The sequence below is a fragment of the Dipodomys merriami genome, unplaced genomic scaffold, assembly GCF_024711535.1.
Source record: "Dipodomys merriami isolate MVZ:Mamm:240054 unplaced genomic scaffold, mDipMer1.0.p SCAF_2, whole genome shotgun sequence".
Classification (NCBI taxonomy): Eukaryota; Metazoa; Chordata; class Mammalia; order Rodentia; family Heteromyidae; genus Dipodomys; species Dipodomys merriami.
Window position 1 is genome coordinate 57,229,979 of NW_027203381.1, and position 13,064 is coordinate 57,243,042.

Sequence of the window (13,064 nt, forward strand, 5' to 3'; positions counted from 1 at the left end):
TCAGCAGATGAATGGATCAAGAAAACGTGGTATATATACACAATGGAATTCTATGCCTCCATCAGAAAGAATGACATTGCCCCATTTGTTAGGAAATGGAAAAACTTGGAAAAAATTATATTAAGTGAAGTAAGCCAGGCCCAGAGAAACATAGGTCCCATGGTTTCCCTTATTTGCAATATCTAGTATATGTGTGAGTCAAGCGGAAAAGGTCAGATAATGTGATGTTAAGAGAATGAACCCTTAAATATGTATTTTAATGTTTTTTTCTTTCATGCATGTGTTTCTAACGCATTTATAAGATTACTTCCTTGTTGCTTTGTATGTCCCTCCCCCACAGTATAACCCCTGCTTTCACTATATTTGATGTCAGTATAACTTATGGAGGAGATGGGGAAAAACAAGTTGTTTAAGGATACAGGTGGACCTGTTGCAACAATGAGAAGTACAAGTTGTCATGTCAAGAATGAGCTTTACAATGTCGGTGTGGGGGTGGGGGGGGTGAGGGGTGAGGGGAAGGATTGGGATTGGGATTGGGATTGGGGAGAGGAGGCCAATGCTTGGTAAGAAATGTATGCATTATCCTGCCCATGTAATTGTAACCCCTCTGTACAGTATGTTCACAAATAAAATTTAAAAAAAAAAAAAAGAATGGAGGGCTGGAAGGTGGCTCAGTGGTAGAGCGCTTGCCTTGCATGCATGAGGCCCTGGGTTCGATTCCTCAGCACCACATAAGCAAAAAAAAAAAAAAAACGGAAGTGGTGCTGTGGCTCAAGTGGTAGAGCGCTAGCCTTGAGCTGAAGAGCTGAGGGACAGCGCCCAGGCCCAGGGTTCAGGCCCCATGACCGGACTCCCCCCTAAAAAAAAAACAAGAATGTAAACTAGAATGAGACATTCATTTTGAGCTTTGTAAATATCCAAAGTATAAGAGCAGGTTTTTGTTTGTTTTGGTGCTGTAGTGGGGCTTGAACTCAGGACCTGGGCACTGTCCCTTAGCTGTTTCAGTCAAAGCTGATGCTCTATCACTTGAGCCATGGCCCCACTTTCAGCTTTTGGAGGATTAATTGGAGATAAGAGTTTCACAGACTTTCCAGTACTGGCTTGTTTTGAACCATAAGCCTCAGATTGCAGCCTCCTAAGTAGCTAGGATTGCATGAGTCACTGACAACTGATATGAGAGCAAAGTATATGTATTTTTAATTTTGATAATATCAAATAAGGAAAAAGAAGAGGAGGAAGATAACGAGAAAAATCTCATGTCAGAGATGGCCTGTCAAAAAGCCACAAGTGGAGCTGTGGCTCAAGTGATTGAATTCTGAACTTGAGCAAAAAGGCTAAGCAAGAGCACAAAGCTCTGAGTTCAAGCCCCAGGGCCAGCATGTGCGCCCATGCACATGCGCACGCGTGTGCAAAAACACACACACACACACTCATAAACCGGAAAGACAAAACCTTCCCTGATCCCCACTGTCCACGGGTTAAAGTCTAGATCCTTTCTTTATCGTCACATGCAGACCAATTCCCCCTATCTTTCTTTTCCTAATAATTATTAACCTCTAGGCACTGCCACCAAGATGAGGTTTCCTTAGGCCCTCCTACAGTGAGTATTTTCTGCTGCCTTTATGTTGGCTACTCCAATCTCCCAGAGTGCCCACCTCCCCCTTGCTACCTGCAGAATGCCACCTTTCCTGGAAACCCAGCTCAATTGGCATTGTCTCCTGATGTCCTAAGAAGACAGAAATAAGGTGGAAAGATCATGCTTACCGGCACTTTCATGTTGAACTCATCTCGATAGTATTTAATGCCAATGTCAGTGAATGTCCTCTGAATAAAGCGAGATGGGCGAAGGATGAAGATGAGCTGTAAGTTCCCTGGAAATGCCACCTGCAATCATCATGGAAAGGAAGAGAAGAGAAAAAATATCACCATCCTTACCAAGATCTACTTTGGTCTCCTCTTGCCCATGATTGCTGGAGAAAAGGTTAAGGTGAACACCATGGCTGCTAAAGAGTTACAATCAATTTCACAGGAGTTCAGAGCCAATTGAGTCCACAGATAACCAAACCTTTTTGTGAAAAACTAAATGGAGGGGCTTGGAAGGTGGCTCAGTGGTAGAGTGTTTGCCTTGCATGCATGAGGCACTGGGTTTGATTCCTCAGCACCAAATAAGCAGAAAAGCTGGAAGTGGTACTGTGGCTCAAGTGGTAGAGTGCTATCTTGAGGTGAAGAGCTGAGGGACCGTGCCCAGGCCCAGAGTTCAAGCCCCGTAGCCAAAAAAGCAAAACCACTAAATGGACAGCCAGAGATTCACATCTGTAATCCTAGCTACTTGGGAGGCTGAAATACAGAAGATAGTGGCCTGAGGCTATTCTAGACATACATGTGAGGCCCCTTCCCAACCAATAGCTGGTTGCAGTAGCATGAGACCCTCATCCTAGCTATGTGGGAGGCTGAAATCTGGAGGATGGCAATTCCAGGCCAACAGAGGCAAAAAGTATATGATATTCCATCTCAATGGTGGAACACATCTGCCCTTCCAGTTATGCTAGGAAGTAAAAAATAGGATGACTATACTCCACGCATATGCCCAGGCAGGAAGTAAGATTCATCTGAAAAATAAGCAGAGCAAAAAAAGGGGCTGGAGGTATTACTCAGTGGTGGTGCACCTATCTAGCAAATCTGAGGTACTAAGTACCACCAACAAAAACTTCTAAATGAGCAAGTAAAATACAAACTTCTGATTAAGAAATAAATTATTTTGCAGTCAGGTGCCAGTAGCTCCTGCCTGTAACCCCAGCTACTCAAGAGGCTGAGCTCTGAGGATCATGATTCAAAGGCACCCCAGGCAGGAAAGTCCGTGAGACTCTTATCTCCAATTAACCACCAGGAAACTGGAAGTGGCACTGAAACTCAAGTGGTAGAGTATTTGCCTTGAGCTGAAGAGCTCAGGGACAGCAACCAGACCCAGAGTTCAAGCCCTACCACTGACAAAAGAGAGAGAGAGAGAGACAGAGATAGAGACAGAGACAGAGAGAGACAGACAAACAGACAGACAGACAGACAGAGAGACAGACAGAGACAGAGACAGAAAGAGAGAGAGACACACAGAGACACACAGAGAGAAATAGATTATTTTGGTAAACTAATGCCATAGAAATACTTCATAATCCATTTTTCCAGTTAATATTACAACATCAGCTTTTCTTTCCTCTTATTAAAAAACAATTTGGAATTCTTTTATGTGCACACAATTTACTTAATCACTTCATTTTTGATAGTGATTTGTGATATTTTTACTAATACAAATAGCATAGCATTGAAATGAAGTTCTTTTATTGCAGATCAAAGTCTCATGGACTTTTCCTTTCCTGCCTGAGTTGGCTTTGAGCTATGATCCTCACATCTCAACATCCTGAGTAACTAGACTTACAGATGTAAACCACCAATGCCAGGTAACAGTGTCTTTTACATACAAAGTGATCAATGCTATTCTTAGACAAACTAGGCTCTATTATTGGGTTATTCAGGTATTGTCTGTAGCTCCTGGGAAACCAGATGTCTCAAGGCCTGGAAGAAGTCTTGAATGTTACCACTGATGGTAGTTAGTTCAAAGGGAAGTCATGTAAATGGACAAAAATAAATCCATGTACTAATATCTTTGAAATACAGACTCTAAGCAGAATAACCTGTGTTCTGTGAAGCTGTGACAAGATAAACCAGCTGAGGCAAAATTTTCATATGTGGATGAGGCTTTAAGGTGGGGGGCCATGAAGGGAGCTCCGTGCTGTGATTGTGTCTGTGATTGCGTCTGGAAGTGGTGTACGCAAGGTACTCCTGTACCTCCCATTCCACCCTTCCATTTCGTAGGCTCTGTTAGAAGTGATGGTGCTGTGGCTCTAAGCTGGCTCTGCCTGACAACGTGACTGAGTTCACAGGTTGGCAAGAGGAGAGTTACATCTACTTGCTAAAAGAGATTTAGGTCAAAAGCAGACTCATAAGAAAAAGGAAGTCCATGCAAAGTTGTATCATTTAATGCCTAATTGCAAGCCTGCCTCCAGAAAAAGCTACTTTACTGGCATTTTGTCTGGATTTGCTTTTCATCTTTCTAATATTTAAAAAAATAATCATGAACCAGGTGTTGGTAGCTTATGCCTGTAATCCTAGCTACTCAGGAGGCTGAGATCTGAGGACTGTGGTTCAAAGCCAGCCCGAGGAAGTAAAGTCTGTGAGACTCTTAACTCCAACTAACTACCCAGAAAAGAAAAAGCAAAAGGCCAGAAGTGGAGCTGTGACTCAAGTGGTAGAGTACTAGCCTTGAGCAAAAAGCTCATAGATGGCATCTACCTCCTGAGTTTAAGCCCCAGGATCAGCAAAAAAGGAAAAAAGAAAAAGAAAGAAAGAAAGCAGCCATTTGAATGTTAAAATGAAGATTATCTTCTATCTGGTTGCCCTCAAAGTATGTGGGTACATGTAGTTTGTTGGAAAGGTGATCCTGGGAAACAAAAATAAAGTGGAGAGAAAGTTAATGCACACAGCGCCAGAGTCTACAGTGTAAGGAACATGAGGGCCTGAGAGTTATTTTGTGTACACTGCACCTAAGAATTCTTCCACTGAGAAGTGTAGAAGCTGAGGTAACTCCTGTAACTCAGTGCTGGCAGATTAACTTGGGCATTGACTCCCCAGCCCTTCCAGCCTAGCCCTCTCCAGTGACCAAGAAGGCCAAGAAGGTAGAGAGACTCGGGGAGCCGTTGCCACATTCAGAAACTGTGAAGGAGACCTCCAGGTGACAGAGGCAATGTGACAAGCGCATGCTACAGATTCCCAAAATTTGACATACTTGCTTTGTTTTTGCCAGTACTAGGACTTGAACTCAGGCCTAGGCACTGTCATTCAGCTTTTTTGCTTAAGGCTGGCACTCTAGCACTTAAACCATATGTCCATTTCCAGCTTTTTGGTGGTTAATTAGAGATAAGTGGCTCATGGACTTTCTTGCCCAGGCTGGTTTGGAACCATGATCCTCAGATCTCAGCCTCCTATATAGCTAGGATTACAGGCATGAGCCACTAGCACCTGATGATGTAATTTCCTTTTCCCCAGAACTCTGACATAAAATGGCTTCATAGACAATTTAAATGACATTTATTATGATAGCACAAAAATTATTATTTACAGCTATCCGCATCAAGGATGCCTTTATGGAACTCCACTTGTCTCTTCGTCGGTCAATCACAATGATGAATCCAATGCTGGCGACCTCCATGCTGGAATAAAGAGGGGTCAGTGTCAGATATTTGGTGTGTCCCAGGGGCGTTAGAGTGGTTCTCAAACACAGGACCTCCAGCCTCCACAGCACTACTAGGCTCACTATGGGAACAACCCTCCCCTGCCATGCACACACACACACACACACACACACACACACACACACACACACACACATACACACACACACACACTCTGCACAAGGAAGTGATTGAGTCTGGTTCTTCCAATAAAGGAGCCAACTCCCTCTTCCAGCTGAGCCAAAAACCAACAGAACAAGCCCTTTGTCTTCAGACCCTTCCCCCAGCTCTGCTCCCAGCTGGCAAAGGCGGGAAACACCAAAGGGATGCCTGTGCTCATGTCTGCAGGAAGCAGCATGGGTCACTTGCGCATCCTGGGTCTCTTGAGCTCTACTCTCTTTCCACCCACCATGGAACTATCAGAATCCTTCCCTAGAAGTCAGTTTTAGAGCTGTTCAAAAATAGCACATGCCAACAGGAAAACATGCTAGGTAGGTGCTCTGCCAATAATTATACTCGCAGCCCTCATATATTTTCACTTATTGCCTCCATTGAGTTGTTGCTAATAATTTACCCATTATTATAGCATGTATCCCTAAATGTAACCCAATCTGCCTTCTATTAATTTCACAGTATTTTATATATAATATAAATAGCATAACTTCATATCATGAAACACTCATTTCTTTTTGTCTTTTTTCTATAAGGTGCCATTACTGCAGCGTGAACTCATGGCCTAGGAGCTGTCTCTTAGTTTTATTGCTCAAGGCTGCTGCAGCTTTGAGTCACAGTTTTATTTCCTGCTTTTTTGCTAGTTAATTAGAAATAAGAGTCTCACTGACTTTCATACCTAGTCTGCCTTCCAACTGTGATTCTCAGACTTCAGCCTCTTGCCTACCTAGGATTACAGATGTGAGCCATGGGCACCTGGCTGAACATTACTCTAGCCATTTACTCTAGCCTATCTTTAGTGCTGTTATGATACACTCGTTCCACATAATAGTTTAAATGGTTAGTTTACGATTTAAATGATGATTATAGCTCAGAAGGAAGGTTTTCACCAAGCTCTCTCCAGGCTTGTGACAGTTCCCTGACACTTTTATCAGCAAAATGATGTGGTGACAAAAGCTAATCTGAAACACTTTTTTAAACTTTAAGAGGCCAGGACTCTCTGACTCTAGATAGTGACTTGATGCTCCCTGGGGGACCATGGATGTCTTTTAAACCTTCAGTTGATCACTTTTATAGAGATTATAAGAGATGATGAGATATAATCAAATTAAGTAAGGAAAATTTAGTTTAACCTCTTGAATAGCTCAGAGTCTTCATTATATCTTGCTTGAAATTTCAAGCATTGCCTCACCTTATCTTTTGTTGTATTGTTCAATGCCTGGTACCAAGTGGAGAGTTATTCCCTTATTCTCTGGGGAACTGAGCTCTTCACTTACAATGGACTGAATGCATTCTCTGGCATTCTCTCTGATGATTACAGAATCTCTGCCCAAACCAGTAAAGATGATCAGATGTGCTTTTGTTGCCCAGGAAAGACAGCCATGAGCAGTGCACTGAAAGACAGAAAAAGCTCTCAAGGAAGACATAAAGAGTGTCTACAGAAGAGACAATGGCCACCTGCATGCGTGCGCGCACACACACACACACACACACACACACACACACTTCCTTTGTGGATCCTCATTCAAAGTTAAAAGAAAAAGGTGACTGGAAGCTGACTGCATTATTTATTTACATGCCACGAGTCAATGGCTCATGCCTATAATCCTAGCTACTCAGAAAGCTGAGATATGAGGATCACAGTTCAAATCTAGCATGGGCAGGAAAGTCCATGAGACTCTTATTTCTAATTAACTACCAAAAAGCCAGATGTGGCGGTGTGGCTCAGGAGAGAGTGCCAGCCTTGAGCAAAAAAGCTCAGGGACAATGCCTAGGCCCTAAGTTCAAGCCCTGAGTTCAAGCCTCAGGACTTGCACACACACACACCAAAAGAAAAACCTTCTTCTTTATAAATTAGGTTTGTCTGGAGAGTGAGGAGGTTCTATGTGGAAGCCAGAGAGAAGAAAGAGCATAGCTTTCATAAACTCCAAACCCAGAAAAGACTCAGAACAAGAAAAGCAGGTCTTTCTAGAATTGACTGAAAAACTGCATCTAGAGCAGTACTATCATTTTCATTCTTTGGGAGAACTGAACTCAGAGCCTCATGCTTTTTATGCAGGTGCTCTACCACTTGAGCCAAGCCTCCAGCCCCTTTTTGTATTAGTTATTTCAAAGATAGGGTTTCCCTTCAGGCCTGGGCTGTGACCCTCCACCTTGTGGTTCCTGTGCTGCGGGGGAGAACCATGACCATGCTAAACTATTGGCTGAGATGGACTCTTAGAATCTTCTTTTTCCCAAGCTGGCCTTGAGCTCAATTCCCATATCCACCCCTAAGTATTACAGTCTTGAACCACCTTTCTAGGCCTCAAACTATTCTTCATTATGGTAAATAAAAGGCCAGGCTAGGCACCATAGCACACACCTATAATCCCAACTAGAAAGAAAGGCTGGAGGACAGCTTGAGCCCATAAGTTTTAGGGCAACCTAGCAAATAGTGAATTCAAAACAAAACAAAGCAAATCAAACAAAAAGAGAAGTCTATTCTTGGGACTTCTTCTCTGATTCAGTCTCCTGGCCTCAATCTCTCTGATTTAAGCTTTCTGATTTAAGTTTGTTTAAACAAATTGCTTAGACAAACCTACCTAACTGCAAAGGAAACCCGAAGCATGCCCCTAAAATATACCCCTTCATTCATAGCCATGAAAGAGCAACCAATGGCTTCTGAAATAAAACCAAAACAGCAAACAGAAAATTTGAATTGAGCAAACAGAACCAACCTAGAAACAAATAATGAAGAAACAGAAAGGAGCTTTTACACTTTTTCTTTCTAGTAATCTCAGACAAACATCCATTCCACAAGTGGTTGATTTAACATAACTGTAAGTCTAATACCAAGTGTGATGGAAGAATAATATGTATAAATAATACAAGTTTTAAAATGCAAGGGGAAAAGAAAAGGACAGATTGATGGGCTGTTGTGTGGACAATGAGAATGGGCGAATATTATTGAAAACTAACAAACCAAGTACCAAAGGTTGAATGTAAAAACAGAGACAAAGGACATCTTAAAAAGGTATGAATATAAGGAGAAAGTCATAAAATCTTCTTAAATACAAAAAGCAAAGAAAGAACAAGGGAAAATATATGCGAAAACTATAATAAAGCCTGGGCACCAGTGACTCATACCTATAACCTTAGCTACTCAGGAGGCTGAGAGATGAGGATTGTGGTTCCACGCCAACTTGTAAGAGAAGGTATGTTAGACTCTTATCTCCAACTAACCAGCAAAAAGCCAGAAGTGGAGGTGTGGCTTAAGTGGTAGAGCACCAGCCCAGAGGAAACAAAAAAAAACAACTAAAGGAACATGCCTAGGCACTGAGTTCAAGCCTCATACCAGCACAAAAATAAATGAACAATAAAAAAGAAAACTATAGTGAATATAATACATTTACTAGTTATAAGAAACATTTATCAGTCATATCTATAAAAATGTACAGCTGACTTAGCTTATATGAAAAAAGTTCAATTTAATGTACAAACAATAATAATAACAGGTAGGTCTACAGCAAAAGTGACTCAGAAAGTTTCAAAATAAAGGAATGCGTGAGAGGTACTATACCAGTGAAAACAATAACAAGAGCACAAAAGCTAAGTGAGAATGCAAGGCTCTAAGTTCAAACCTAGTAGCCCCCACATACCCACAAGAAATAAATAAGATAACTGCAGATATGAATAAGAGACAATAGGAACAAAATTAACCCAAGTCTATGTTTTAAGTTTATAAAGTAAATGAGATACTAGCTAACATAATAAGACAAAAAAGAAAAAGGGCTGGGTACCTGTAATCCTAATTTGTAATCCTAAATTGTAATCCTAACTACTCAGGAGGCTGAGATTTGAGGATCCATCTTTGAAGCCAGCCCAAGCAGAAAAGTCCTTGAGACTCTTATCTCCAATGAACCACCAAAAAATGATTAATGGAGCTGTGGCTCAAGTGGTAGAACACCAGCCTTGAGTAAAAAAGAAAAAAAAAAGGAAAGAAAGAAAACAAAAAGAGAAAGAAAAAGACAAGAAAAGAAGGAAAGAGGAAAAATGAAAAAGAAAAGAAGGAAAGGAAAGGAACCCAAAAAAAAGCAGGAAAAGAAGGAAGAATGAAAGAAAGAAAGGAAGGAAGGAAGGAAGGAAGGAATGAAGAAAGAAAGAAAGAAAGAAAGAAAGAAAGAAAGAAAGAAAGAAAGAAAGAAAGAAAGAAAGAAAGAAAGAGAAAAGGGGAAAGAAGAAAAGAGAGAAGAAAAAGAGGGGGAAGGAACTAGAATACAGATGGAAAACAAAAAACAAAAAATAACAAAAGGAACTGAAACACAAGGTATTTTAAATTCCTAAGAAACTGCTTTGCAGATTTTTATGCAAATAAGTTTGAAAACCTGAACAAAAATAGATAGGTACCTTCCATTGAAAGGAAAGAGAAAGTTATCAAGCTGTCACAGGGGAACCATGTGTACAGTCCCAGAGCCAAAAATTACTTCAGAACTTATGGAATGAAGTAAATCTTTAAAAGACTATTCATGATGTGTATACAGCACCAATATCTAAGCCTAATATAGGCCAAAAGTAAGATTACTAGTTCAAAAACATAATTGTAACCCCTCTGTACAGTATTTTCACAATAAAAAAATAATAATAAACATAATGGTAAATATTCTACTGAAATAACAAGAACAAACAAAATACTAAAAATAAATTGAAGAATACATGCATAAACTATGCCAACAGAAATGTTTTCTAAAAAAAATCCTGGGATTGGGAGATCTTCACTAGCCATACAATGGACAAGGGTCTCATATCTAAAATATACCAGGAACTCAAAATATTAAATCCCCCAACAACAAATCTTCAAAGAAACAACTGCCCAATAAATAAGTGGGCTAAAGACTTAAAGAGAAACTTCTCTGAAGAGGAAAGAAGGATGGCCAATAGACACATGAAGAAATGCTCAACCTCGGGCTGGGAAGATGGCTCAGTGGTAGAGCGCTTGCGTTGCATGCTCAAGGCCCTGGGTTCGATTCTTCAGCACCACATAAGAAAAAAGAAAAAAGCCAGAAGTGGTGCTGTGGCTCAAGTGGTAGAGCGCTAGCCTTAAGCTGAAGAGCTGAGGGACAGAGCCCAGGCCCAGAGTTCAGGCCCCACGACCGGACCCCCCCCCCCAAAAAAAAGAAATGCTCAACCTCCCTAGCCATATAGAAAAGCAAATAAGAACAACATTGAGATACCACCTCACCCCAGTTAGAATGGCTATAATCAAGAACTCTAATAACAACAGATGGTGGACGGGATGTGGACAGAAGGGAACCTTACTTCATTGTTGGTGGGAGTGTAAACTTGTTCAACCTCTTTGGAAAGTAGTATGGAGGTTCCTCAAAAGACTCCACATAGAGGTCCCCTATGACCCAGCAATCCCACTTTTGGTCATTTACCCAAATGATGACAAGCATTTATACAAATGACTACAAGCTACCAGCACAACTATGTTTACTGCAGCATTATTTACCTTAGCTAAGATGTGGAACCAACCCAGATGCCCCTCAGTAGATGAATGGATCAAGAAAATGTGGTATATATACACAATGGAATTCTATGCCTCCATCAGAAAGAATGACATTGCCCCATTTGTTAGGAAATGGAAAGACTTGGAAAAAATTATATTAAGTGAAGTAAGGCAGGCCCAAAGAATCACAGGTCCCATGGTTTCCTTTATTTGCAATAACTAGTATAGGTCTTGGACAAGCAGAAAAGGTCAAAAGCTATGTACCTATGACCAGATAAGATGATGTTAAGCGAAATGAACCCCAAGATAGGGACACAAGTGGTTTTTTTTCTTTCTTGCGATTGTTTCTAACATATTTATAAGATGATTTCTTTATTGCTTTGTATGTCCCTCCCCCATGGTATAACCTCTGTTTTCACTGTATTTGATATTGGTGTAATTTGTGGAGGGGAAGGGAAAAAACAAATTGTTTAAATAGGGATACAAGTGGACCCATTGCAACAATGAGATGTACAAGATGTTATGTTGAAAAATGAACTTTACATCTTTGGTGGGGGGGGGGGATGGGAAGGGATGGGAAGGAGAAACAAAGGAGGAGGCAACAATGCTTGATAAGAAATGTACTCATTACCTTGCCCATGTAATTGTAACCCCTCTGTGCGGGTTTTTTTTTTTTTAACCTGGAAAAGTAGATTTGAACAAATGAAAGGCATTTCTTCTTGACAGGGTGATTTTAACACTGGGAATATGTTCCTCATGCCTAAGCTTATTTGTTATTTTAACACAGTCACAATAACAAGACCAATAACAAGCTATTGATTTCTTCCTTTCTTTTTTTGAAGAGCTAGACACATTCAAAATACAGAACTGCTATGTGAGAAATGGTAACTAATCTTTCCATATATTAAATATGTTTAAGTCTTCTAGAATTAAAAGGCTGTTAAAGTAAAAAAAAACCAAAACAATTTGTTACTTTTGGGTATTGGTGGCTGACACCTGTAATGCTAGCTACTCAGGAGGCTAAGATCTGAGGATGGAGTTTCAAAGCCCCGAAGCAGACAAATCTGAGACTCTTATGTACAATTAGCCAGCAAATAGCCGGAAATGGAGATGTGTCTCAAGTAGCAGAGCACCAGTCTGGAGCAGAAAAAGCCTACCAAGATCAAGGGGCCTCAAGTTCAACACCCAGGACCATAACCAAAAACAAAGCAAAATAAAGTGAAAAACAGTTTGTTGCCTACAAATAGACAAATTAGCTCTCAAATCACTGAAGTAAGGATTTTAAATTAATGGTGCTCTGCCTGGTACTGGTAACACATGACTGTAACCTTAGCTACTCAGGAGGCTGAGATCTGAGGATTGCAGTTTGAAGAGCTCAGGCAGAAAGTCCACGAGACTCTATCTCCACTTAGCCATCCAAAAAGCCAGAAGTAGAACTGTGGATCAAGTGGTAGAGTGCTACTCTTGAACAAAAAAGCTTAGGGACAGTGACCAGGCCCTGAGTTCAAGACAAAAGACACACACACACACACACACACACACACACACACACACACACACACACACACACACACACACATACACACACACACGCATGCTCGCATGCACGCATGTGTAAACAAAAATTACTATTACTACTAATAATAAGCTAATTCAAAATTAAAAATGTTTAAAGAATAGCCAAGCCTACAAGAGACGTGAATATTGGATTTAAAGAAAAAAGATGTGAAATTCTGAACCTATAAAGCACAGAAGCCACAAAAACCCTAATCACTGCTGAGGGAAAGAAAGCAAGAGCTTACTTACATAGTAATTAGATTCAGATCTCTGTGAGAAAGAGCTTTCTTAGGAGTAAAATGTAGGTGTACAAATCAATGGCTCCTTGCTATTTTCTATTAAAAAAAAACTCCAGACCAATTCGAAGTGCTCATCCAATATTAGAATAAAAATGTAGCTATTTTCAGATGTTGTTAAAATTGTAAAAAGGTCTTGTTAAAATTCACCTACTACACATCTTTTCAGAAAAATAAATAGCTTGAAAGTTTCTCAAAGAAAAAAAGGGGACTTTTACAGGGAGATAATGCATGAAAATCTTAGGTTGAAAACTTGCAGCAAGTGGAAACAAT

At 40.6% G+C, this 13,064-nt stretch overlaps 1 protein-coding gene across 1 annotated transcript in view; it reads right to left on the minus strand.

Moving 5' to 3' along the window:
* Window positions 1–13,064, minus strand: part of Mcf2l2 (MCF.2 cell line derived transforming sequence-like 2) — a 214,640-nt gene that overhangs the window by 153,149 nt on the left and 48,427 nt on the right. The window contains exons 4-5 of the mRNA XM_070029674.1: window positions 5,171–5,261; window positions 1,765–1,884 (exon numbers count right to left, since the gene is read on the minus strand). Of these exons, the coding sequence (XP_069885775.1) occupies window positions 1,765–1,884; window positions 5,171–5,261 (211 nt within the window). The remainder of the gene's footprint in view (window positions 1–1,764; window positions 1,885–5,170; window positions 5,262–13,064) is intronic.